The sequence below is a fragment of the Bombus flavifrons genome, chromosome 4 (genome assembly GCF_040668555.2).
Source record: "Bombus flavifrons isolate JBK064 chromosome 4, iyBomFlav1_principal, whole genome shotgun sequence".
Classification (NCBI taxonomy): domain Eukaryota; kingdom Metazoa; phylum Arthropoda; class Insecta; order Hymenoptera; family Apidae; genus Bombus; species Bombus flavifrons.
This window is the reverse complement of record NC_138445.1, coordinates 12,922,237-12,946,810: the sequence shown is the minus strand read 5'-3', so window position 1 is coordinate 12,946,810 and position 24,574 is coordinate 12,922,237. Positions and strand designations below refer to the sequence as shown.

The 24,574-nt window shown below is 38.8% G+C and overlaps 3 protein-coding genes across 7 annotated transcripts in view; 2 read left to right on the top strand and 1 right to left on the bottom strand.

Annotated features, from left to right (window-relative positions):
• The first annotated feature begins 6,440 nt into the window (after positions 1 to 6,440).
• On the top strand, positions 6,441 to 13,256 carry Hb (hunchback). Its single transcript, XM_069111565.1, has 4 exons — positions 6,441 to 6,780; positions 9,419 to 9,595; positions 9,974 to 10,341; positions 10,421 to 13,256. Exons 1-4 carry the CDS (start codon positions 6,751 to 6,753, stop codon positions 13,254 to 13,256), a joined length of 3,411 nt encoding a protein of 1,136 aa, XP_068967666.1. The 5' UTR covers positions 6,441 to 6,750.
• Positions 13,257 to 16,108: 2,852 nt separating this feature from the next.
• On the top strand, positions 16,109 to 23,529 carry LOC138179114 (adenylate cyclase type 10). The gene is given in 27 exon segments (XM_081833730.1): positions 16,109 to 16,528; positions 16,606 to 16,817; positions 16,906 to 17,071; positions 17,144 to 17,226; positions 17,288 to 17,424; positions 17,511 to 17,737; positions 17,805 to 17,911; positions 17,984 to 18,111; positions 18,183 to 18,537; positions 18,621 to 18,827; positions 18,903 to 19,177; positions 19,244 to 19,524; positions 19,617 to 19,773; positions 19,817 to 19,973; positions 20,048 to 20,281; positions 20,357 to 20,543; positions 20,626 to 20,835; positions 20,914 to 21,105; positions 21,191 to 21,432; positions 21,513 to 21,769; positions 21,846 to 21,966; positions 22,031 to 22,214; positions 22,268 to 22,352; positions 22,410 to 22,506; positions 22,577 to 22,858; positions 22,916 to 23,132; positions 23,416 to 23,529. Coding segments are annotated over 26 exon segments (4,857 nt in total). The 5' UTR covers positions 16,109 to 16,410; the 3' UTR covers positions 23,072 to 23,132; positions 23,416 to 23,529.
• Positions 23,140 to 24,574, bottom strand: part of Cda5 (Chitin deacetylase-like 5) — a 41,643-nt gene continuing 40,208 nt past the window's right edge. For all 5 annotated transcript variants that reach the window (XM_069110743.1, XM_069110740.1, XM_069110742.1 and 2 more), the window contains one exon: positions 23,140 to 24,472. In XM_069110743.1, the coding sequence (XP_068966844.1) occupies positions 24,308 to 24,472 (165 nt within the window). In that variant the 3' untranslated portion in view covers positions 23,140 to 24,307. The remainder of the gene's footprint in view (positions 24,473 to 24,574) is intronic.

Here is a 24,574-nt window from a genome sequence, read left to right as displayed (position 1 = left end):
TTTAGTCGCCCGCATATTAACCCAGGGGTGAAAAGGCCGCGCACCCAACATTGTTCAATAGTTGACCCCTCTCATGGTTCCGTGACCCCCGGCTTTCTTATTTATCAGGTTACGAGTCGCTCGTAACCGATCTGCAATTCCGTCCTGTCGAATCTGGATCTGTCATTGGTTTCGATCTCCCCCTTCTTTTTTCTCGCGTGTCCGCGCGGTGACCACGCGCCCTTCGCGAAAACCAGAAAGTTACCGTTTCGCTTCGCCTCATCGTCGTATCTCCGATTTCCGAAAGGCATCGTACGATCAAAGCCATCGAGCATTAGCCATTATTAGCATTTTCAGGTTTCTGAAGATCGCAAATATTTACTAAGGTTCTTATCAATTTCGATGACAGATCAGTCCTTTAAGGTAATAAAAATCCGATGGATGGTTATTACGAAGATATGGTAGGGAATCGGAGAAAGAAACGAAGATGAAAAGACCGAGATCGGGATCTGTAAAGCGATCGTCGATCTCGTGAACGAGGCACGAGCCAGATGCCACAAAGAACATCTCGTATTATTAGTAATCCGAGAGGAACATATTCAAAGGTGACTTCTAAAAAAAAAAAGCCTGTATGCAAGCTAATATTCTCATTCGATGACACCTTGCGCTCTCAAAAGAAGAGGAGACTGGAAAAAAAAATTTTTTCATCGCATGCTCAGATCGTTCCCCTTGTTACATTCCATGGGTGAGTCGAATTTTTTGTAAACCTGTTCCTTCCGTCTAATAATCTGTTTCTACTTTTTTTTCCACTCCCCGTGCTCTCGATTCACGTTGGCTGCACGGGACCGTTTTATTCCGAAGCTGACAGCGGACTAACGATCCCTCGAATGTGTGTTTATTATACGCGATGTGAGTCGCGCCACGCGCTCGGAAAAACCAGTCGAAACGAGGAGGGGAGAGAAAAAAAGAAAGCAAAGAACAGGGTGAAAAAGAGAAAAAGAGAAAAAGTGGAGGGATGTCCGTTCTTCCGATTTACGGGGAACATAAAAAGCTGGGGAGAAAGGAAAAGACGAGGGCTGGGAAAGGCAAGGGGAACATAGAAGGACGAACATGCGGACTTGTGGGTAGAACTGGCACGGAATGGATTGGGCCACTGAATATCGAGAGCCCTTCAATCCGCAGACAGCGTCCGCGCGGGCCGCTTTAGGCAAGGGGGGGAGGTGAGGCGCGGAGGGATACATCAGGGGAGAAAAAAAAATCTATTTCGAAAAGCGACTGCCATCGGTCGTCGCTGACCGCCAAGTCGTCACTTAGGGGTCTTTTATAAACGCCACCATTTTTTCCTTTTTTTTCTTTTTTTCCTAACAAAACGTTTCGATGTCCGGTAGAGTGAGATTAATCTTCCAAGCTGGAAATTTTGAAGCTTTCTAATACTGGGTTCGATCGGGTACGAGAAAGCATTTGTTACTTTTTTGTATTGAATATTTTTTTACATGTAGGATACACGTAAAAATCATATACATATGCATATACACGTGTGTATCTTGTACAAGGAAAACGAAGTACATTAGGCAATAACGCTCGTGTAAGAGAAAAATACAAAGAGGCAGAAGATAGTGTCATCCGATAGAACAATCTCGAAGCGAAAAAATGTTTGATATCATAACGCGAGATAGGCAAAGGAGACAAGAATGCTGTCAGCAGATGAACCGTAAGTGTGGGTCAAGCTAGCACGAGCGTGGGTCAGCTGTCAGTTGTTTGTCCTTATAGAAGGGCGCCATTTGTGCGTTGCAGGCTGTGTTGCAGCCGCGAACGGCCGGTCACCGATGCCTCCACGACATTCTCGGCCACCGTTCTGCTTTTTTCTATTCATCTCGCCGAGTTTTGGACCCCTGGACCGTTGCCCGGAACAAGGATTCGGGGCACGAGACTTTGCCTCATTCACCGTTCCGCTCGTTTTCTTAGAAATTTGAATCTTTCGTTAAAAATGTGGGCGAACCGTTTCTTTTTTAACCGAAGAGAAATCTCATCCATTAATCTTTTTCCAACCAATACCGTTCCGCGTTTAAAGAGTTACTTGCATTAACAAATTTGAACTGATTTCGAATCATCGCGTGTGATAGGAATTCGACGTCGAACATCGGACGAAGCAAGTTTATTTAAAACACACGTCATCGAACCAATTTTTCATCGAATTTTTCTCAAAAAAACAATGACTCCGTCTTATTTTTCCTCGTAAGTTAGCGAAGCAAATAGGCATTGTCCAAACGAGATAACGACTGACTATTGTCTCTTGGGTTTTCAAGATTATTGCCTCGTGGTTGCGGTTAATGTCGAAAGGAAGATTGTAGAAAGGAAAGGTACGAGGGCTGTGTTATGGCAGAAAAAAATGACTTTAGCCCTCAAAAATATCGGATGTATTGAATTATTGCCTATGTTCGTTAACAGATGAAACGGCGTAGTTTCGAAGATATTGTTCTCGTTGACAGTTTAAACACGATGAAGCAAATCGTAAATAAATGCATCTATCGAGACGAGAAGAAAACATCTTATTTTCTTTCATCTAGCTGTAAACAACGAATGGATAAACTTCTTGTTTGTGGAAAAGGGTCGAGATCGATACGAAACAATCAGTTGACAACGACAACGAAGAATCCAGGGGTCAGTGATTAAAAAGTAAATCGCATTAGTCGAGACGATGAGTCAAAGGTGGTTTAAAAAGGAGGAAAATCCGAGTTAAATCGCGATAACGTACTCGTTATGCATTTTCGAGCTCATTTACCGATGAGTGCTCGTTAAACTTGTTCACGTTGACATTCTCCGAGTTCCTCGATTATCGCCTCTGTTGGAAAATTACCGCATGTCTCCGCAAATTTTTAGTCGCTTGATTGTTCATCGGAAAAGAAACGGCAAAAGAATGAAAACACGATGCACATAACGCATGATACAACGACGTCATTTTTATTTGGATACACAAAATGAGAGAATAGTTTTCTGGCAGAACAGGGAGAAGATCGCAACGTATTTGTCGTACGGCTGCTGCGAAGCGGAACGGGAAAATATTTTTCTGGCAAAATTTCGAGAAGCTCGAAAGGGGTGCAAAAGGGGTTACGGAGCAGCTGTTTAAACGAACTTCGACACACCCACGCTCAGGTAAGGTAATGCGCCTTTACCAGTGTTTCCGCTTATCCAACTTTTTTGTACGAATTTCGTTAATATATATTCACGGTCAGAAATTATATATTTTTGTACAAGTTTTAATTCCATAATATTTCTCACACCAACAAGAATGCCTAATTGTCTTGTTTGGATTGTATTAGTACTTTAATTACTTTATTGTTATATAATGTTATGTAGTCTCCGTTTGAGACCATTTATGATGATTAGAATATACAAACATTTATGACCAAGCCATATACTTCACAAATTAATATAAAAAGTACGATAGTAGGTAGGATTTAAAAAAGATTAAAGAGTATACGGAAATGTAAGTTGAAAATATTATCCTAGGCTCTAATGCCAAAATAGTCTTACAGATTTTTACGAACAAAAAATGGTCCGGTAAATTCTTTTTGCAACTATATAATAACTGATTAATCATCAATGTGTAAAGTTCTTAACTGAGGTGAATCCTTGAGTGAGAATTTTATATAAGTTGCTTTAAAATCCGAAGGGCAGACGGGTAAAACGAGATAAATATATGGTAGGTGTGAGAGAGAGAGAGAGAGAGAGAGAGAGCAGGAAGAAAACAAGAAGGTCATTGAACAGAGGGAAATCCTTTTCCCTAGTCTGAGACAATAATCTGACCTACTATTTTCAACTGCTGGCAGAAAATTTCTTTTCCCGTTTCTCGCGTGAGAATGCAATAATATCGATGTTCGATGTTTGATACTTTTTGACTATATTTTTAGATAATTTTAGAAAGTAACAATCTCAGGAAGATTACCAGGGAGGCACAAGTTCACAAAATTAGGTAGCACACCAGGCAAAATCGACAGAAGGAGAACTGAAATAAAATGAATAAGTTAAAAACAGTAGAAGATATTCTCTAAAGCTTAATCGTACTAAAGAAGAACTCATATATTCTCGACATAAAGATCGGAAGAACAATAAAAACTAGAATTTCGGTTGTAAATCTTGGACACCTGGCAAATTCGTAAATCAAAAGACAGAGTATGCAAATTCTTTTCGTTTCCCTTAAATGGATTCTCTTAAAGCGCTTCCAAGCACCTCTTTACTCATTACTGAAAAGTTAACGAGTTTTCTTCGTTAAATACTCGCCCGCTATATCCTTTTGTTAATGACTTTCGAGTCTTTTAAGTGCTGTTAGGTACTTAGTTAAGTTAGTTAAGTTAGTGCTGTTAATATGGTCTTCGTATTACACATTTAAAAAAACCTATTATTAGGCTCTTTTCGATTATAACTTAATCTCTAAATGTTAAAATTTATTTCTCACAAGACTCACGTGCAAGTATTGTAAATTTTATTACGCGCGAAAAAAGGGCCCAATAATCCCGCTAGAAGAATGTCTTTGATAATTTTCAACGTTACATTTATACATAACATATTTCGTATAAAATACATTACGTATTTTATAAAAATGAATATATTTTTCTGGTAATTTCACATAACGAAATACAAATTAAAGAACTGACTGAATGAAGGGATTAAAGGACGGTTGTTAAAGAAATAAAATTTACAGATCTTTCCTAGATAAGGTATGTCCTTTTATAGATTTTGGGTAAGAGGGACAATTGCCCAAAAATCTTGACATTGGTCCCTTGTTAGTGAAGCAGAACGCAACAACCTAATAACATAATAATTTACTACCACGGTGGTTTTTGCATATAAATGTCGCCGTACTCATTCTTTTTGTTATATTTATGACAGAAATTTCTATACGGAAACGCGGGTTAGCAAAGAGGTACAAGGTCAGAGTATGAATGTACGAAGGGTTAGAAAGATGTAAAAATATTTCTTTCTTTTACGAGAGGCGAAAACACTTTCTCGTCTTATTTCTAGACATCTGAAAACGGTAATGAATTGAAAAGCTTTTGCAAAAGTTCAAAATTGAATTACAAGAGGATGAAAGTTGAAGAACTCGGAACCTCGTTCGCAAAATTTCTTGAATTTTTCTTGTCAATCTATTGTTACGCTATTAGGGGTAAAGGGTTAAAATGTTATTAGCTAAACATAAAAATCTTTGAGCATCGATGGACAAGAATTTACGATAAAAAAATTGGCCTTTTCCTGGATTGGAAAAACAAGGTCGATGAAGGGTTACCGTACAACAACTGTACGACAGACAAGAAACGCGGGAACTGTTAGAAATGCATGCGACCCTCTTTTTTCTTTTGACGGAGATTTTAACTGTAAAAGTACAGTCATAAATGTACGGTAGAAATAGTTCCGCTTGCTGGGAAAGCAGATTACGGGAAAGGGTTGAAGGAAATTTTTTTCCTTTTCCTCTCCCGCTCAACTTCGAAAGGGTTAAAAGACGATTTACGGTATCGAAGCTGTTGTACCTGTTGGTCAAAACCCTTGACAATCCTCAAGATTACGTTTTCGACGTCATTTGCTACAAGATATGGAAAACACCGATTCTACAGTTTTAGTCAAATTTACTAGGATTTTCATGCTACCAGCTCTCTTCGCATCTCTCCGCACCTCGTTCTCGGGTTTGATAAAATTTAATAAAATAGCGGAGAAAAACTTTGGAAATTTTATTCGCCATTATCAGTGTTTTCTGAACCGGGAACAACAAGTTTGGCTAACGGTTTAGCTTGATGCTTTCCCGAAACGCGGGAAAGGGTGCGATCTGTCTAACACGAGAGAAAGCAGACTACCTCCGATGGGAAAAGAATAGGGCGCGCACGCGTATCCACGCACTTTTCGTCCCTTTTCTCCGTTTAGAAATCGCCGACGCTAATTAAAAGACGCGCTTTACTTTTACATCTTCTGTTTTTTTTTTCTTTAGCTAACGGTGCGTAAAATCGCGAAATTCGATTAAACTCGGTAAACTGACAAAAGTACGGTAAGAAGGTTAAAAAGAAGTTATAAAACAAAATTATATATTTAAAAAATCCTTAAACAAGTATTACGAAAGATAAGAAACATTTACAGAGTAAGGAATTGTCGATACCTACGATGGGGAAAAATGTTCAAGCTGGTAGAAAAAGAAGAGACAGGATGCTTGTAAAACATTGAGGACAAGTAAAAGCTGTGTCTAGAGGAAACGAAGAAATTTCACGTAGGTACGGAGTGGTGGTGGTTGATAAGAAGTGCTAATAGTTTTCAATATGCAGGAAGCATGACAGGGTTAAGGGCGGGAACTGAAAAAGCGAATCCAGGCGATTGGAAGCCTCCGATTGGGCAGTCTTGAAAGAGAGAGGGTAGCTGCCCTCTACACAGAATCCATAAATATAGCTAGTACTTCATTTTGGGACTTAGGTCATGTTCGCCAGTCGCTCGGCAGTTTCTTGCCAGTCATAGAACAGATCGCTCTTAACGAGGTTTATTGTGTATTTGCCTAGTTATTTAGCATTTGACATATCTGTTGGTTTATCTATGTATTCGATTACCGGCAGAGTTAGCTTTTTTATTTTTCTTAGTTTTCCTTCTTAGATTAAAATGTTTGTATCGAGCTAGTTTATGTAATTAAGTTTGTGTAATTAAGTTAGTGTAGTAAATTCGTGTAATTAAGTTCGCATATTAAGTAAATGTATTAAATCAGTGCTAATAGTGTGTAATTATAATCTATAGTTGGTGACAATGAAAAAAGCAAAGAATTCAAATTCCGAGGTTAGTAATCTTTTAATTTTTCTAATTTGACATTATGTGATAATTTGTGAATAAAGATAATCGTGGTACAAAGAAGATTTTGAACTATGCGATCCATAATTGATCCGATAGAAAAGCAAGAAAAATCGAAATTCGAACAGCAGAATCGTTTTCCGAGGGACGATCGCCGATCGTTTCCTCTCTTTCACGCATTTGTTCGATCGTTTTGCATTCGATCATGCACTTTTTTACGCTGCTTTTTTGTTTTATACGGATAAATTAAAATGTTCAATTGCTGGTGTATACGCGTGTCGTGTCCAATTTACAGATTCGCCAGCAACGATACGCTGGTTTCGAGTTTCTTTCTAAGCCGAATCCGAGAATCATTGACTTTTCTATCGAGGTATACGCGCGCATCGAAATTAGCCGTTGTTTAGTTTGCACGTTTCGAAAAGTATCGATATAATATAGCAATGACATCGTGTACGGAATCGAAACAAACACAGAGAAAATTCAACATGTCGGGAGCAACAAGGATATCGGAAAAACAAACGTTATATGTTTTCTCGTGAATATGGTCGCAGATCTTTCCGTCTTCTTGTTTCTTACTTCTTTCTCCTTTGTTCTCCTCATTTTTTCCTTTTAATTTTAATTAAAAAAGACAGGGCAGCTGCGAAGTCAGCAACGATACTCGCCGATTGTTTTCCGAATCGCCATAACGTCGGTGTACGCTGTACGGTGACCGATGGAAATTCACGTTTGCCCTAGTGTCGCCTCATTAAATAGTCTTTCAAATTTACATTCATTGTCCTGATACATCCGTATTATTGTCTTCTAGTCTAGCATGGATACAGGCTTCAACTTTATACAAATAAACACTACATCGTGATTTAATGGATAGATAGTTTTATTTCAGTCTGGCGACCTTCAAACAAGGCGTGCTTCACAAATTTTACAAACTTCTCAATATTGCACACATCTGAAAATTACAAATTCGTGATTTAATATAGATATTATAATTTCTTAAAGATCGTTTTCGAATATCATCAGTTAACAGTTTTTATTCCTCTGATAATTATTACCGATTTCACAGAGATTTTAGTTGTAATTCTACAAAAATGACTACGATTCGTTTTATTAGACTCTATTAAGTTTTTTTAGCACGCATTAGTTTGATACTTATTCTAATTCTAATTGTCCATCTCGAACGAGTTCGTTTTCTCTCTGATCTATAAGTCATCTATATTCGCGAGTCTGTATCCGTTTCGTCCCTTTGTTGTAAGTTTTCTATTTACCTACTGTTGTGATTGTGCTAAGAATTTCGAAAGGTTCTCTTCCTTCGACCTTTACCAAAGTCTTTTTGTTCTTGTTCAAACGAGCACGATGGAGTTCGCTTTAATCGACTTATAAGCGTTCTTACTGGAACGCGAATGTTTGTGCGTCGTCGAAAGAATTCCGCAGCGGATGATCGACACGAAATTCTTCGAACTTACAGTTCGGAAAGACTTGAATTTTTGGCAATTGTGCGTAAGATAAATTCGTCACGGTTAAAATTACGCTATATATTTTTTGTAGTTGCAATTTAAGGATCGTAAAAATTCAAAAACTCGACGCTTCGTGCATTGCTAATCCAGGTTAAACCGAGACGACCTTATTAATACAAGGGTTGTTTTGTTATTAACCGATTTCTGGGTACACTTGGTCGTATAACAGTCAAGCAAAAGGGAAAGACTACTTTTTAATTTATGACCATAGTCGTACGGAGACAGGCAAACAATGACATTTCTAGTTGAAGTGAAAAGCAGGATCTTCCAACCCTGTCAATTTTTGAACCTTTTAAGTATGCTCTACTTGAATAAATGAGGTAGACTTTAACCCTAGTACCGTTCATCTTCCGTCTGGCACATCGCAGAAAGTAAAATATATTTTCTCGCTTTTCTTTGTTCTTCAATTCCACTGGGATACTTCCTTTTTTAAAATATGCATCTTGTCGTAAATATATCAACGCAGTGGACAGCGATGAAAAAATAAGTTTGTTAAATATTTAAAATTAATTAGATAGATAGATCGAATAAATTGATTCATTAAGATGTGCCGATGTAGATTTCGAATAATTTCATAGGACAATGTTTCGTTTCTTGGAATCTTTGAACGATAGAGATACGTGTTTTGGATCGGAACGATTTTACCACTCGTTATCTTGCTTCGAGTAAAATAACTTGACTGATTCCATACATCAAAAGTAATTTGTCCTTCTAGTGCGTACAAGGCAAAAGGACGACGGGAACAATAGGCAAACATTGTGAAATTTTACTTGGAATTTGCTTTAGAATAGGCGCAAGCTAGTTGCCGAGGCGATCTGTTCCCTTCTTCATGGATACTCATACAATCGTTGTAAATATTAATCCTTTTCAACTGTATTGTATCAAATGTCAATTCAAGCCGAACTGTTTTATCTGTTTCGTTATTCCATCTTGCTTAAATCTTTTACTTGAATCGTCGAATTTTCATATGTGTTGTTGTCCGTGATACGAATTCTTAATTTTCGCCTATGTAATAATTTGATCGATTATCATATATTCGCTAATTATCGCATCAACTTCGAAGCAGCGTGCTTCAAATTAAATACGATTAAATATTTGTTATTTATTCTGATCAGAAAAGGGACGATAAGAGAACGGACAAAGACGATAGTGGAGGGAGCAGAGACGAAGAACAGAGTAGCAGTTTTGAAACAGATCAAAAACGGAGACGAACCATGGCTGAAGAGAAAGGTCCCCCACCTCAAGTTCAACCGTCAACCACGCCCGCCTGGGGTATCGCCGATAGAACAGTGGTGAGTAATCGTTTCAACCCCTCTCTGATCAAATCCTTTTTTTTCCCTTTAACACATTCATCCCTCTCGTTTTCTCTACACTCGCGTTTTCCCCTTCTCCATCCTCTCGTTTTTTTACCCCCCAACCGCAACCCCCACTTGCTTTCCCTTCGGCGATCGACAAAATGTCGTTTCACTTAACTCGATGGACTCAGTTAACTCTTCATAGCTTTACTTTCAGAACTTGGCTTAATTTTGCTATCGCTTGACCGACCACTCGTCAACTTCTATCAACCACCTGTCTATCCTCCTATCTCACATTTTTTTGTTTTTCTTTGAGAGCCAGCGTATCTGGATGGAAAACCTTAACTAATAAAGTGCACAATACGCTACTCACAGAAAGAAGAACCAAACGAAGACAAAAACAACGATTCAGGTGTATCACCTGATCATTCCACGAGCAATTCTGGTTCGCCGAGTACATCGACATCATTTTCGACAGCAATCTCTAGCATGTCACCAGAAAGTGGGAGTTCCCAGGATTCGCATAACGTAGAAAGTAATACATACCGTTACAATGCACAGGTAACGCTTAATAACAATCAACCATCTCCCGAACCTTCGGGACATACTTCAAAGGCTGAAAGTAAGCCGAAACAAAAGGGTGCCAGTTCTAAAGTGACGAAGTCAACAAAACCGAAACAAAAACGTACACCCAAGAAGAATATCCTGCAATGTCCTATTTGCGAGTTCATTACGTATGACAGGTAACTATCTATCTTTTTTTCTTAGATATTAATATGAAATCGAACAAAGACAAAACAAAAAGGGGATTTTCTTTTACAGGGCACAGTTCTCGATTCATTTAACGGCACATTCTACGTTAAGAAGAGACGCTTCAGAAGCATTAAGATCTATGGCTAATCAGGTAGCAGGGGAATCAGCATCTGAGGCGGTTGGAAACAGATCGGCCCCAACTCAAGGTGAATGTTCGCGACAGCAAGCAAACGAAGACCCGTCACTCCGAATTCCACGATTGAATTCGCAAGGCAAAGTGAAAACTTTTAAATGCAAACAGTGTACTTTCATAGCTATAACTAAACTCGAGTTCTGGGAGCATAGTCGGTGTCATATTAAGGCTGAGAAGCTCTTGTCCTGCCCAAAGTGTCCTTTCATCACCGAATATAAACATCATCTGGAATATCACCTGCGGAATCATCTTGGCTCAAAACCGTTTAAATGCAGCAAGTGTCCATATTCATGTGTGAACAAATCGATGCTTAATAGCCATCTTAAATCTCACTCGAATATCTACCAATATAGATGCGCCAACTGTTCATATGCCACCAAGTACTGTCACTCGTTGAAACTTCATTTGAGAAAGTATGACCACGATCCGGCGATGGTGTTGAACGCAGATGGTTCGCCGAATCCACTTCCTATTATAGATGTGTATGGAACACGTCGTGGTCCGAAACCAAAGGCGACCAAGTCTCCTGATGACGCAGGCCCGAGCACCGCTGTTGACAACAACGCTCAAGTTCCAGCATCTTCTCCTCAATCGGAGTTTCCACCGGAAGTGTCTCCGATTAACCATCAGTTATCGATATATACAATAAATGACTTGAACATTATAAATACAGCGAACGCTGCAAATACTTTGAACAGTGCAAACAACTTAAACATCGCAAATAACTTGAATGCAACGAATATTATTAATGTTGCAAATACTTCGAACAGCGCAAGTCCCTTGAACATCGCAAGTCCCTTGAACATCGCAACTAACTTGAATGCAGCGAATATTGTTAACGTTGCAAATAATTCAAACAGCGCAAGTCCGTTGAACATCGCAAATAACCTCAATGGAGGGAATACTTTTAACATCGCAAGCACTATGAACAGCGCAGTACCTTTGGACACCGCAAATATCTTCAGTGGAGCAAATGCTTTCAGTGGCGGAAGCCCATTGAACATCGCGAACAGTATCAATGCAGCGACTGCTTTCAACATTGCAAATACTTTGAACAACGGAAATCCCTTGAACGCTATGCATAATTTCAATGCAGCGAATATTTTTAATCTTGTAAATACTTTGAATGGCGGAAACCCCTTGGCCATTGCAAGTAATTTCAGTGCAGCGAATATTTTGAATGCCGCAAACACTTCGCATGGTGCAAGCACCTCGCATGGCGCCATCACTTCGTTTGACGCAAGCACTTCGCATGGCGCAAGCACTTCGCATGCCGCAAGTACTTCGCATGGCGCGAGTACTTCGCACGGCGCAAGCACTTCACATGACACAAGTACTTCACATGGAGCAAGTACTTCACATGGAGCAAGCACTTCGCATGGCGCAAGCACTTCGCATGGTGCAAGCACTTCGTATGACGCAAGCACCTCGTATGACGCAAGCACCTCGTATGGCCCAGGCACCTCTTATGGCCCAAGCACCTCGTACGCCCCAAGCACCTCGTATGGTCCAAGCACGTCACAAGGCCCAAGCACCTCGTATGGCCCAAGCACCTCGTATGGTCCAAGCACCTCGTATGCACCAAGCACCTCGTATGGTCCAAGCACCTCGTATGGTCCAAGCACCTCGTATGGTCCAAGCACCTCGTATGGTCCAAGCACTTCGTCTGGTCCAAGCACTTCGTCTGGCCCAAGCACTTCGTATGGCCCAAGTACTTCGTATGGCCCAAGCACTTCATATGGTATGAATAACTTCAACGCTGCAAATATCTTCAACGGTGCGTTTAGCTTGAATGGAGCAAATACTTTAAACAATGCGAATTTCCTCAACTTCCCGAATGTGATGAACTGTGCGAATATATTGAACGATACTAATACGTTGAACAATGCTATCATTTTAAACGCTGCCATTTTGAATAGTGTCAACATGTTGAACGCAGCTATTGCGAGCGGTGCCACCTCCGCAAACGGACTCAACGAAGTCATACCGAATCAATCATTCGTGACTTTCCCATACAATCAGATATTCGCTCGCTTTCCTTTAATGCTCTTCCTCGCTGCCAAAGACGACAATATCATAAAAGAGTTCGACCGAATACAATCTAAGGTGATGATGGACTACTTGGTGATGTTAAACGAAGGAAGAATGATAAATGATTCACTTGAAAATCTCGTGCTCAGATGCCCCGATGAGGACAATGTTTCAAATAATGTGGCCAATGATTCACTAAATAACGAGGCACTTAGCGATATGATTTCCATTCAGCCTGATTTGATGAACATTGTAGAAGAAACAGAAGAGGAGGAGGCGCCTTTAGACCTTAGTAAACCCAGTACTTCTAAAAATGTTAAAAAATCAAAAGGGAAAGGTACTAGCAGACGCAAGGGGAAAGCTGTGAAACTGAATCGTCGAGTGATCGAGAAGTCCGATGAAGAAGAATCACATGAGCGGCAAGAACAATCGTCCCAGCCTTCAACTCCCAATGACCTTTGTTTCTTTGGGCAAACGGGTGGTTACGACTGGAGCAAGTTTACACTAAGTCAGAAAATCATTTGTCAACACTGTAACATTGTGTTTGGTAACCTAGTGATGTATACTATCCATATGGGGTATCACAGTGAACACGATCCTTATACCTGCAACATTTGCGGCGCTCAGTGTGGCAACAGAATATCCTTCTTCTTGCATGTCGGCAGATCGAAACATTGGTAGGTTCTTGGCAGTAAATCAGCAATAAACTCTAATCGAGTTTTATATAATTCTCGGGAACAAGATCGAACGATTTTTCTTGTCTGGTGGTCATATTGCTTGGATATAGAGTCCAATGTATCGGATACGACTGAAACACCCGAGCCTAGTTTTTTTCTAATGTTTCAAGCTACACGCAATGGCGGGCACGTTGACGTGAAAGAATAAACCTGAAAAAATAGTGTGGCATAATCCATAAAAAATTGCGTCTTCCATTTTATACGCCTTAGCAATTGAATACATAGCTAATTGTTACAGATATTAAAAAGGGCTATAGATAAGATATCCAATAGATAGAAGTATATGGTCATCTATATATATATATATATATTTGTATTTTCATACAAATTTTCTAATAAAGATTCCATATTTTTGTAAACGACCGATGCTCAAGGCAGCTTTACTGTAACAAGTATATAATCTAATAATTTAAGATCAAGAGCTAAGTATAGTAATTGAGAATGTGTGGAATATTTCTTCACGTAGTTTTTTCACGAAATTTTCTACATAGAAAGAACAAGAGAGAAATTTAGTAAGTTTCATCTCATTAAGGGATCTTATTCCAGGAAGAGACTGTCGTTGTACATATATCATCGAAAGATTAAGACCAAAGCAATCGATACTAGCTATGTAATAATACATTAATAAGATCTATTTGCTCAGTAATGAAGTTACTGAAATGTTAAATTAGATTTTCCTGAAAGCATTAGCGCATTGATTACCAGAGCATCGCTAGCTTCGGGTTAAATTGTGCAATCCAACTAATTGTAATTGAAAACGATCACCGTGTATATAATCGTGCAACAGCAAAAACATTTTTGGTGGTTGACGTTTTATACTCGAAAATTTATTTGCTTCGTTTATCATTCAAAATAGTTGCAAGATTCAAATGGAATCAAATTTTCCATGAAAATAAGCGATGTTTCAATGTTTTCGTTGAGCGTCTTCCGTCTTGACAAAGTTCTTCTTTCGTTTGATTTTTATTTTTTTTTACTTCTTTTTTTACTTTCAATTATATTTTACGTTTTGGCTCTTTTTGTATCAACGAAGGTACGGGGCGTATAGTGGTTTACGTTAAAATAGATTGCAACTTTGTTCTTTTACGAAGTTTACGTTCTTTTCTTTAAGATTTTAACCAGAATTTATTTCTTTTCTTTTCCTTTCTTATACTTGATGACGTTACGTTCCTTAATCGAATGCTCTAACACATTTAGTCACAGATCTTATAGGATTTATCATTTCAAGTTTTCGATATCTTTTACTATCTTTTACCATGGCGAAATTTGAGAAAAGACTTATCAGAGTTAATTGGTTAAAAAACACTTTGTCAAGGGACGAACGAAAACATCGTAAGTAAACCACCAAGATTTGCACCAATATGTCACCCACTTTATACAACAAATATGTATAAATGTCTTATTTGTGTACTAAATTGTGTATTAAATTTTTTAACGTGCATCAAATTCCAATATACGATAATGTACACAAACAACATAACATGAAAGGAGATCTATTTTTGGTTTTCTTATGTTCATGTTGAAACAAAACTGAATATTTTATTACGGTGGTCATTGTAAATAATAGAAAATAGTTATTTCTAGGGGAAAAAGTTGAGGTTGCAATAAAAATAAAAACAATTTAAAAATAAATATAAAAACAGTACTAGAAAAAGTATATAAAACCAAAACCAAAAAAAACTTAGGAAGAGGAAAATTTATGTTTATACTTGTAAATATTATATATTAAATTTTACATTTTCTTTTATCGTTTATAGGTTAGTTTATGTTAGGCTTGACCCATTTGCATCATGACTGTGTTACTGTGTCCAGACATCAGCGTCGTTCAACTGATGATTGGCCCGTATCACCACGCGCGGCCGTATATCGGTAGTTTTATTATTTTCGTTAACTCCTATAGTAAATGACTTCTGAATGGTTCTTAGAGTTTATTTGACATGGTATTTTTTAACAGCTCAAATGCTCGCAGATTGACGGCAAAACGCGAACTGTGTCATATGTGGAATATTCCACGACCGATAATAAAAGAAAGTCGCGGCTTGCGGAATGTCATGTGCCGAATATTCTATTTACGGATGCAAATGGGTAAATATATAGGTTCATTTGGTTCTTTTTTGACTAAGCATTACGCTGTTTTTTTGTTTATTTTTTAAAGTAAAAGGTATCGCGAAATGCAACCATATAATTATTTTATTTTTAAGTATTCTCATTCAAGTATTATTATATACATATTGCCTTTTTTGTATTTGTGATATTATATTTTATATGATATAATATTCTGACATCTTCCCTGTATTAATTAATAACATAATACATAGATAATTTATATAAAAAATGTGTTTGTTAATGTTCTTAATGTTCTGTTCTTTCTACTTCCGTGAATGGTACAAGCTTAGAGAAATCTTTCATTTTTAGAACTCTTCACGCGCAGATGTAACTTACCAATCCTTTCGACCTATATCGTATCGAAACAAATGATAATCGAATTATAATTCTTTACGAAGTGTAATCGAGCGATTCCGAGTGAATTAAAAATATATTTCGATTGTCGTATCGTTCGTATTTAGATTTAATTAAAGAGTATAGTAATGTCGTATTCCGATTACGTGGAAACTGCATGGACGCCAGACGTCATCGGACCGATATACAAAAAAGAGAGTACCAGTTTGCGAGAGGTTAATCTTTTTCTCTTTTTACATTTAATTTCGTATCCACGTATGACATTCGAACAAAATAATTAGGTATTAAACGCTCACCGAGACGACAATTACACTCGAATAATGGCGACATTCGTTCCTGATGAGTTAATATATGAGAGCGACTTATCCAAGAAGAATTTCCGTAAATTTACCGCGGTCATGGCGATGATCAGCATGACGCAATTTGTCAGTCTCTACAGAAAATACATCAGTGGTGAAAATGGCGGTAGCTATGCTCTGTTCTCTCTTTTGAACCGTTACATAGAAATTATAATCGAAGAAGTGTACCTCACTCACGGAGACGTGTTGAAATTCTCTCGTACGTCTATCGATTTCCATTGGTAATAAGAAAACAAATCTTTTCAAAAATCGTCGTTGCACGTAGACGATGCTCTGCTAGTCATGTGGAAGGTAAACAGAGATGAATTCGTTTCAAAAATGGTGCATCACGCGATTTTATCCGCGCAACGAATCCAGAATGCCGTTGCTCACACGAAGAATGAAGATTTTGTCTCGAAAGGTAAGATAATCCTGTTTAGGTGCGCATAGTTAAATAAGACGTGAGTCGTAGTAATGTATCGATCTTGACGTTGATAGTGAATATCGTAATCTCCACGGGAAGCTTGACGTTTTCGATAATCGGCGACGACAGAGCCAGACACTTTGTAATTGCTGGCAAACCAGTCGAAGATCTGAAGCACGCGAAAAGAATCAGTTTACCAGGCGATCTTGTATTGTCCTCCAGTGCTTGGGAACATTGCTCACCCAGTCAGTATGAGTACGTTATCAAAGACGCCAGGAACATTAAGGTGCGAATAACTTAATTTCGAATAATTTCGAAGATCGAAGACTATCTTTTTAAATATCGATACATCATCGATTGTCGGTATGTGATAGATTATTAAAGTGGTTGGACCACCGCCGGAACCATCGAGAAAAAGCAGCGCACCGGTGGATAACTTATCGTTGAATGGTCATCCCAGTTTGTCTCATATGTTATCGGAAATGTCATTCGTCTCCGAAGTAGCCATCGATCACGACATTGATGTTATACACTTTCAGAGTAAATCGTCTCGATTTAGTAGCAAATTAATACAGAAATGAAAGAATTAACGATAATGATAACTTTTCACAGCGAGAGTTTCAGTAGTCGACGCGTTGCGAAGACGTATCGGCATATACTTGAAAAGTTACATATTCAGAGAGGTTCTAGAGATCGTAAGTTTCGTAATTTCCCGTGAAATGAAAAACGGATTGCATAAAAAAATTCTGTTCTCAGATCAAAGACGAAGAATTGTTGAGATATTTAACGGAATTGAGACAAGTTACCGTGGTCTGTATCAATATAGTTCCCAGTGAGTGTACTGTGTACGAGTTGATTTCTCTGGCGGACCAACTGTTCGAAATTATTCAAAAGTATCTCCGTTGGAATAGATTCATTGGAATTGAAATTGTTCTGTGCAATTGCTAGAAATGATGAATGTCTTGATCTTTTGTTGTAGTGTAATCGAAGGATATTTTGGATACCCATACATGGTGAATCTATGCGAAAAGGATATATCGTTTTATATCATATACGGAATGAAAGGATGTCATAATAACGAGGAAGAGAAAGAAAGAGGAGGCGAGAAGAATAATGCAAAGAACGCGTTATTAACCTCGCTTCAAATAATAAAAGAAGTAAAACGCGTTTCTGGTATCAAAACGGTTCTGATTGGCATCTCGACTGGTAATCTTTTGAATTTTAAATGTCGAATTTTTCAATTTCAGATTTTACATTATTGCGTATTTAACAGGTATAGCATTCTGCGGAGTAATAGGTCATGCCGTTAGAAGACAGTACATGATTTTTGGTACGCCTGTCCAGAAAGCGATTTCTTTGGCGATTGTTTCATTCGATACAGTTTGTTTTCTAAGTTTTTAACAATTCGTTCTGAAAATTCCTTTGTAAAATCTACAAAAATATTTATCGTAGATATGTTGCGACTACGACACCGTTCTAAACAGTGATCTGCCCAAGGAAAAATTTCTTTCGCAAGGTATAAAGATATTGAGAAAGTTTGGAAAATGTCACGTTTACGAATTCTCGGCTAAAGATCCGTCGTAATTATGCCCTTGATCGTTAATTACATGTTCCATAACGTTGTTTTGGTGTCTATTTAAATCCATTCTAGTTCCAGGAAAACCGAATTACTGTCGAGCTTGGAGTATGTTTATCCCATTCTTGGCCGATATAATGAAATAGAATACTTCAAGGATATTCTAGATGACATCGGAGTGGCAGAACGTGTTTATTCCGGATTACTTATCGAAGTTCTGGTCGAAACATACAAATTTCGGTATGTGCAATTAAAATCAGAAATTTCATTTTTATTAATCGCATAGGGCTGTGAAAGATCTGGCAAATCGAGGATTCTCGACGCTTTTGTCACAATTGTTCGAAACAGACAAATAAAGCTTGTTCAACTTTCTTTGCATCCATCGTATTCGGAGAAAGCTTACGCTGTACTGTACCATGTGCTTCTCCAAGTAAATTTAAGAATTTCAGAATTTGCTTTCATCTGTGTTTGCCGAAAGTATGACAAGTTTTTCGTTCTTTCTCGCGCATCTAGCTTTTCGAAGCTGAAGATTGCTCGACCATCGAGGATCGTGAAAAAGTTCTATCGTACACGCTGTCCAAAGTACTGGACCCAGAGGATTTCTGTTACCTGAATCCCATCATGAGAGTACAGTTTCCTCTATCAAAGAAATATTGCGAGGATACCGATTGGCAGCGTCACAAAAAAGCAACCGAGATCTTTGAAGATATATTAAACGAGGTTATAACGTTGCAAATGATTATTTTCATAAAACGGTCTATAAATATTATTATATTTAGTTAAATTTCAATTCAGGTCATTGGTTGCTTGTGCATTCTCCTGGACGACGTGCAATACATGGATCTTCTTTCCTGGCAATTTTTATCCTCTACTTTGAATAATAATCGCGTGGTTGTAGGCATGACGATGATGGAACCTACTTCTTCGGCTAATTTATCTCAAGTCGAATCTGGCATTTATCAAGATAAAAGACTGATGAACAGAATACTGGACGGATTAGAGCCGAAATATTTGACAGCGTTTGCTTGCCAATTTTTGAACGTTATTGCGATTCCAGACGCTCTCGACAGGTAAATTCACCCTAGTCCCTTTCTATCGAAACGTCGTACGGTGTATCAATCGCTTGATTCGTTTAGAATTCTTCAGCAACGTAGTAAAAATATGATTTGCTGGTGTGAAGCGTTCTTGATATCAGCTATACAAGTTAATTCATTGGAAGTTGTCACGATATCGCCTATGGAAGCGGCTCGCTATGATCTCGTTTTCCCAGAGCAATCGCTATTGTCGAAGATCCCAGCATATTTGACGCCTGAAGAGTTGGCACCACCGCTACACTGGACGCAGATGAGCGTGTTGAACGTATGTATATCGTCCAAGCAGACGAGAGGTTTCGTTGAATCCAACCGAGACGTTATAGGTGACTTGGGGTTTTGTCTATTATTCCAATTACGTTTTCATATGCTCCAACTTAATATAAGATATTTTAAACGAACATCGTAACGTCGTTAGGCTTGAGAATCGATATCTATAACAGAATGAACTTCTACGAGCAAAATTTCATCAAGTGTGCGGCAACTTTGGGTGACATTTTTCTACGCAGTATGTTGGACCACGTGATGGTTGACGCTACACCGATATACATACGAAAAGGAAGTATCAATTATTGAAAACAAATTTCGCAATTACCATATTCTTCCTGATTACTTTAGCCGTAGCAGAGATGATCAAATTAAGGATTTTGGAGTGCGCTATGGTCCAGAGAAAATTCTATCACTCGAAAGAGTCATTGTATCACATATTCAAAAAACAGAAAACGTTCAGCAACATGCATCATTTGGTGATTTGCGAATGTCAAGCGACCCGTTGGTTGATTCGACATATACCGTCGTCTTTAATCATTCCGGATCATTCTGGATAATTCTGGATCGTGATAATGACATTCTGTTCCAGCTATATTTGTCAAGGAAACGTTGCCTTCGTACGCTTACTGTAAAATGTTGAAATTCACAATAGCCTCGTTTCGCAAATTTTTTTACAATGTGCTCGCGCCACACGAAAAGCAAGACTACCACTCGAAGGCTGTAGACGAGCTTGAAAAGGAAACTTCAAAGTGTAATACCTGTGGCGGAGGCAGATTTTTAATAACGACCTCGAAGGATGAGCTCGACGCAATCGTAAGCATCTAAAAGATAAAAGTCACTACTCGTAATCTAAAATAACTCCCGAATTCTTCGTTGATTGTTTCCAAGCATAAAGAAGTGTCACAGGAACTAAATCTAACGGCACAGAAAAGAAGAACGTTCCAGACTCGATACGATAAATTAGATACTAGACGAAGTACAATTTTTGTTGCCGATACTAACAACGATAAGAAGCGTGAGAATGCGAATATTCGCAGGATTTCCATTCTGCCAACATATACTGACGAAACTGATGGTGAATACATGTATATACTGAAATCGTATCAAACTTTAAATACATGTATGTACTTGCATCTGACCCTACTTATTTTCGATAGATCATACAGAAGGCCGAGACACGGACAAGAACAGCGATGCATCTAATTTAATAAAAAGAACGAGTCGATCTACTATTTTGGATACCGTATTAGAGGATTCATGGGACAGCCGTTTGCAGCAATTTAGCCACATTGATTATCGTAATTGCAGATGTATTGAAGTGATTGATTACGTTTTCTGGAAGTTGCATCATCACATTTTACGGTCTGGTAACGTTTCACATTTCCCCTAACGGTGTAGTTGTTATAATAGCGGATGGTATAATTATTACAGAAATATATTTTTAGACGATCCTGAGAAATTTGTCACATTTATGTTGAACTATAGCGCAGGTTTAATCCAAACCGCGCAGCCTCTCTCTGCAATCAAATTTCTCGCGGCCATGATCACTAACTTCGATATCGCAGAGATCAAGGAAAAGTCGGAAGTTGATGCTATAGATCAAGCTATTGACAAAAAAAAATACTTAATTTTAATGGGTAAAATCTCCTACCTAGTTATTGTATGATATTACAAGGTGATATTCAGTAGAAATCAAGTCCTTGGAACGCGGTTGTTGCTCAGGGGATGCTTACGTTGCCTGTGGAAATTATTCTCAAGCGAAGAAATTTTATACCGACGCTGTGTTGTTGAATGGCGAACTACCGCAGAGCGCCAAAGCAATCTGTTACAATACTGCGTTAGAAAAAGTGCGGTATAAGATGCTAGGTGTTCCCAGACGTACCGTAAATAAAAACTCCGAGGAGGAGGTTGCTGAGAAGATAGAGCACGCTATCGCTCTTCAACGGTTGTCCATGGCTTCGATGGTTCGAGACATTTGCGATCTACAAAACAATTTTAAATCTTTAATCGGAATATACGTATGACGTGATTGATGAAATTTCAGCTGCAGAACGAAATGAAAATGGCGGAACTTACCATTTTGCAGAGTCTTCGAATCGCGTTCGGAAGCCCCGACGGCTTCTTGGAGAAAGGAGAGATTTATTTATCTGCTGTGCAAACTTTTCGACAGCTCCAAGAACCATGCATGATAAAGTCCCTGGAGATACCGATATTATCAATGATTAAAGAGAAGCTTGTTTGGAAGAAACCCGAAGAAATGATATTGGTGGCTCGGATCTATCAGGCAATATTCGAAACCAGGTAATTCAATAGGTTTAAAATATTTTAATTCTTCGTAATAAAGTACAAATGTTAATAATTTATTTGTTGATGAAAGAATACTACAGGGTAAGCTGGTGGAAGGTATCGAGGTTGGAATAAATATCTGTAAAATATGTAATTGTTTGCACTTGAATAAGATGAAGCTTACTATACTACCATCGCTGATAGAAGCTATGGTAAGGTTTTTTTAACGTAGCATCATGAATCTTTTGTACTTTAATCGCGGGAACATTATATCAGGTTTGGACGAAGAAGATATACGAAGCTGTCGATTTACTGTACGAATTGTATCATCTCTCTAACAGGGACGTAGATTATTCTGCCATCATATGGTACTATGCTCTGTGCATGGAATTTTTGTTAGACGCTGCTATGATCTTGGAAACATACGAAACTTGTTATAATTTCTATAAAAACGTTGTAGGTAAGAATTTCTCGATAAGAATCTTCGCTGAGATTTTCTTTGATGTTTCTCAGCTTTCAGATCGAACACTTGTGCCTTACGGGATCCAGAGAGTGTGTTGCGTCTGACAAATTGTCTAGCTATCTGGCAATTGAGAATGTGAGTACTCGTGAGACTCGATCACAACATTTACCCTACCAAATAATTTTTTTTTAGGAACGTAATAGTGACCTCTACGTTCGTGGAAGACGTCGTTGAGTTAAAAACTCAAGTCACGCATAATACCTTTCAGAAAATATGTAACTGCTTCAAGGTTAGAAAGAATTAACTAGAAAAATATACGATTGTATGTAAAATAATAACTTCTCGGCCACTTATCGTAGGCACTCGAGTGTTATTTGTTAATACTGAAGCGTCAAATTCACATCCGACGATCGAGCGATCTGTTTAATCGACTGGAGAACGCCAAAACGATTATCAAGTTCCTTCGTAACCAGTCTCTATCCGCACCATTCGTCAAACCATTCTTGTACTTATTACAATCTTACATGGAACTGCTGTGTGCTCGAAAACTACGGTCTCGATCAATCCTCGTAAAGGCGTGCAAATTCGCTTCCTCTCAGGAGAACAAATTAGTTCAGGCTTGGATCGAACAGAACAAAAGGGTAATTAATAATTGTTGGATCATTTCCATGGTATCGTAGATCGAATGCATGTCGTAGACTTGGGAGGAGAGTAATTATAACAGTATGGCGCAGTATTGGGTGGAACACGTAGGTAGCATGGACGGAATCCGGTGGGAGGAGATTCACTCGTTCAGTGTGAGCGCTTGGTCGACCATATTGTACCCGTTTCCACCTCCATATTCTAGTTTTTAATAGTCAATTCCTAATGTATTCTGATACGCGACTACGAAGACAATGCAGTAAGGAAATACAGGTAGGAATTGTAGCGAAATGTTTATTGATTAAAGGCGTATTACAGTTTCAGGTTCTAAAAGGTATACACGACGATCCCCTCGTATACACGATACTTCGTTTAAGGTGAACACTCGGTTCTCTCGGTTCGTTTCTCTCGTCCGCAAGGCGATCTCCGCGCGTGCTGAACCTCCAGGTCGATTTTAGGAAACCTCTCGCGACCGATGACGATTCCAGTTTTTGTTTGCGTTTGCACATCCACGATAATATACTTTGTAATTAATTAATTCATCTATCGGATTTAGGCCGAGTACGCCAAGGATACAAGCTTCGAGCTAAACGAGAAAAAAGAATCAGCGAGCGGGAAGAGGACGAAGAGTGGAAGAGAGAAGATGATAAAGCAAGAAAATGGAAGGAACGACAACGCGGTAAGAAGATAACCGCGAATCGGTCGATGCCTCGATTTCAGCATAAAGTATCGACCGATTTTTCGATTTCCACGATTCCATTTTCTGGCATAACGCTATAAAGAAACTTTATTTCACTTACGATCACGGCTAATTAATCGAATGAATTACAAATGTTGATGCGATACGTTAGTTAATTACTTAATTAAAGAGCCTTGATTGCAATGATATGCAAAAAGACACTGTATCGATCTTACTATTTGCCAAACAAAACTAGGATCAATTAATACGGCCTAATCGAGTTATCTCAAATCGCTTAAATACAACCGACGTACATTAATATAATATACGACAGGCACACGTTGTATGACGTGGCTAGAATTTTTGTACGTTTGCCGATCGGAATATAGAGACTCGAAACGTTCGGCCATCGTGCGTTCGTTCGCCGCGTCGAACAGAATGACTCGTTTCGGAAACGAATGCCTCAATATGAGTCGAACGACACGTTTCTTCGTGTATGTTATCGAAGACCCACCGCGTGACGCTAGTTCCTTCGCGATTTGTCCATTTTCGATGAAAAGAGGGAGAGAAGGTGGTAGTGGCGTGATTTCGAGTCGATTTCGTTGGCGTACTCGACCTGGGATATGTTTCGTAGGACGTGGCTAGTGGAGAAACAAGGACGGGATATTAATCGAATCGGTGTAAAAACGTCTCATCTCCTCCGTTGGCGCTGCTACTCTTCTTCGGCTGGGTGGGCCTCGATCGCACGGAACACCGATTCTCTTTTCGTTCATTCGTGCGCTTCGACGTCGTTGTCGATACGACTGCTTCGTATTCCGGTCTTGCCCGTCCATGGATAGATGTCCGGACACGTCTGGCAAGTCTTCATGTACCTCACTCCGCTCTTATGCCACAGATTGCAGACCTTTGGATTGTTACACTTCTTCGGCCGGTCCTATGGTGTACACGAAATAAATTAAGCCAAAGATTTATGCGTGGATCATTCTTTCAAAGCTTCTTCGAGTCATCTTCCAGAGTCGAGCGACCGAAGCAGCTT

Excerpts from the sequence above, each read along its gene's own strand:
- Hb (XM_069111565.1), top strand. The coding sequence starts at position 6,751 with ATGAAAAAAGCAAAGAATTCAAATTCCGAG. Across the intron at positions 6,781-9,418 it reads CAAAGAATTCAAATTCCGAG|AAAAGGGACGATAAGAGAAC; the intron begins GTTAGTAATCTT and ends TATTCTGATCAG. Across the intron at positions 10,342-10,420 it reads GAGTTCATTACGTATGACAG|GGCACAGTTCTCGATTCATT; the intron begins GTAACTATCTAT and ends TTTCTTTTACAG.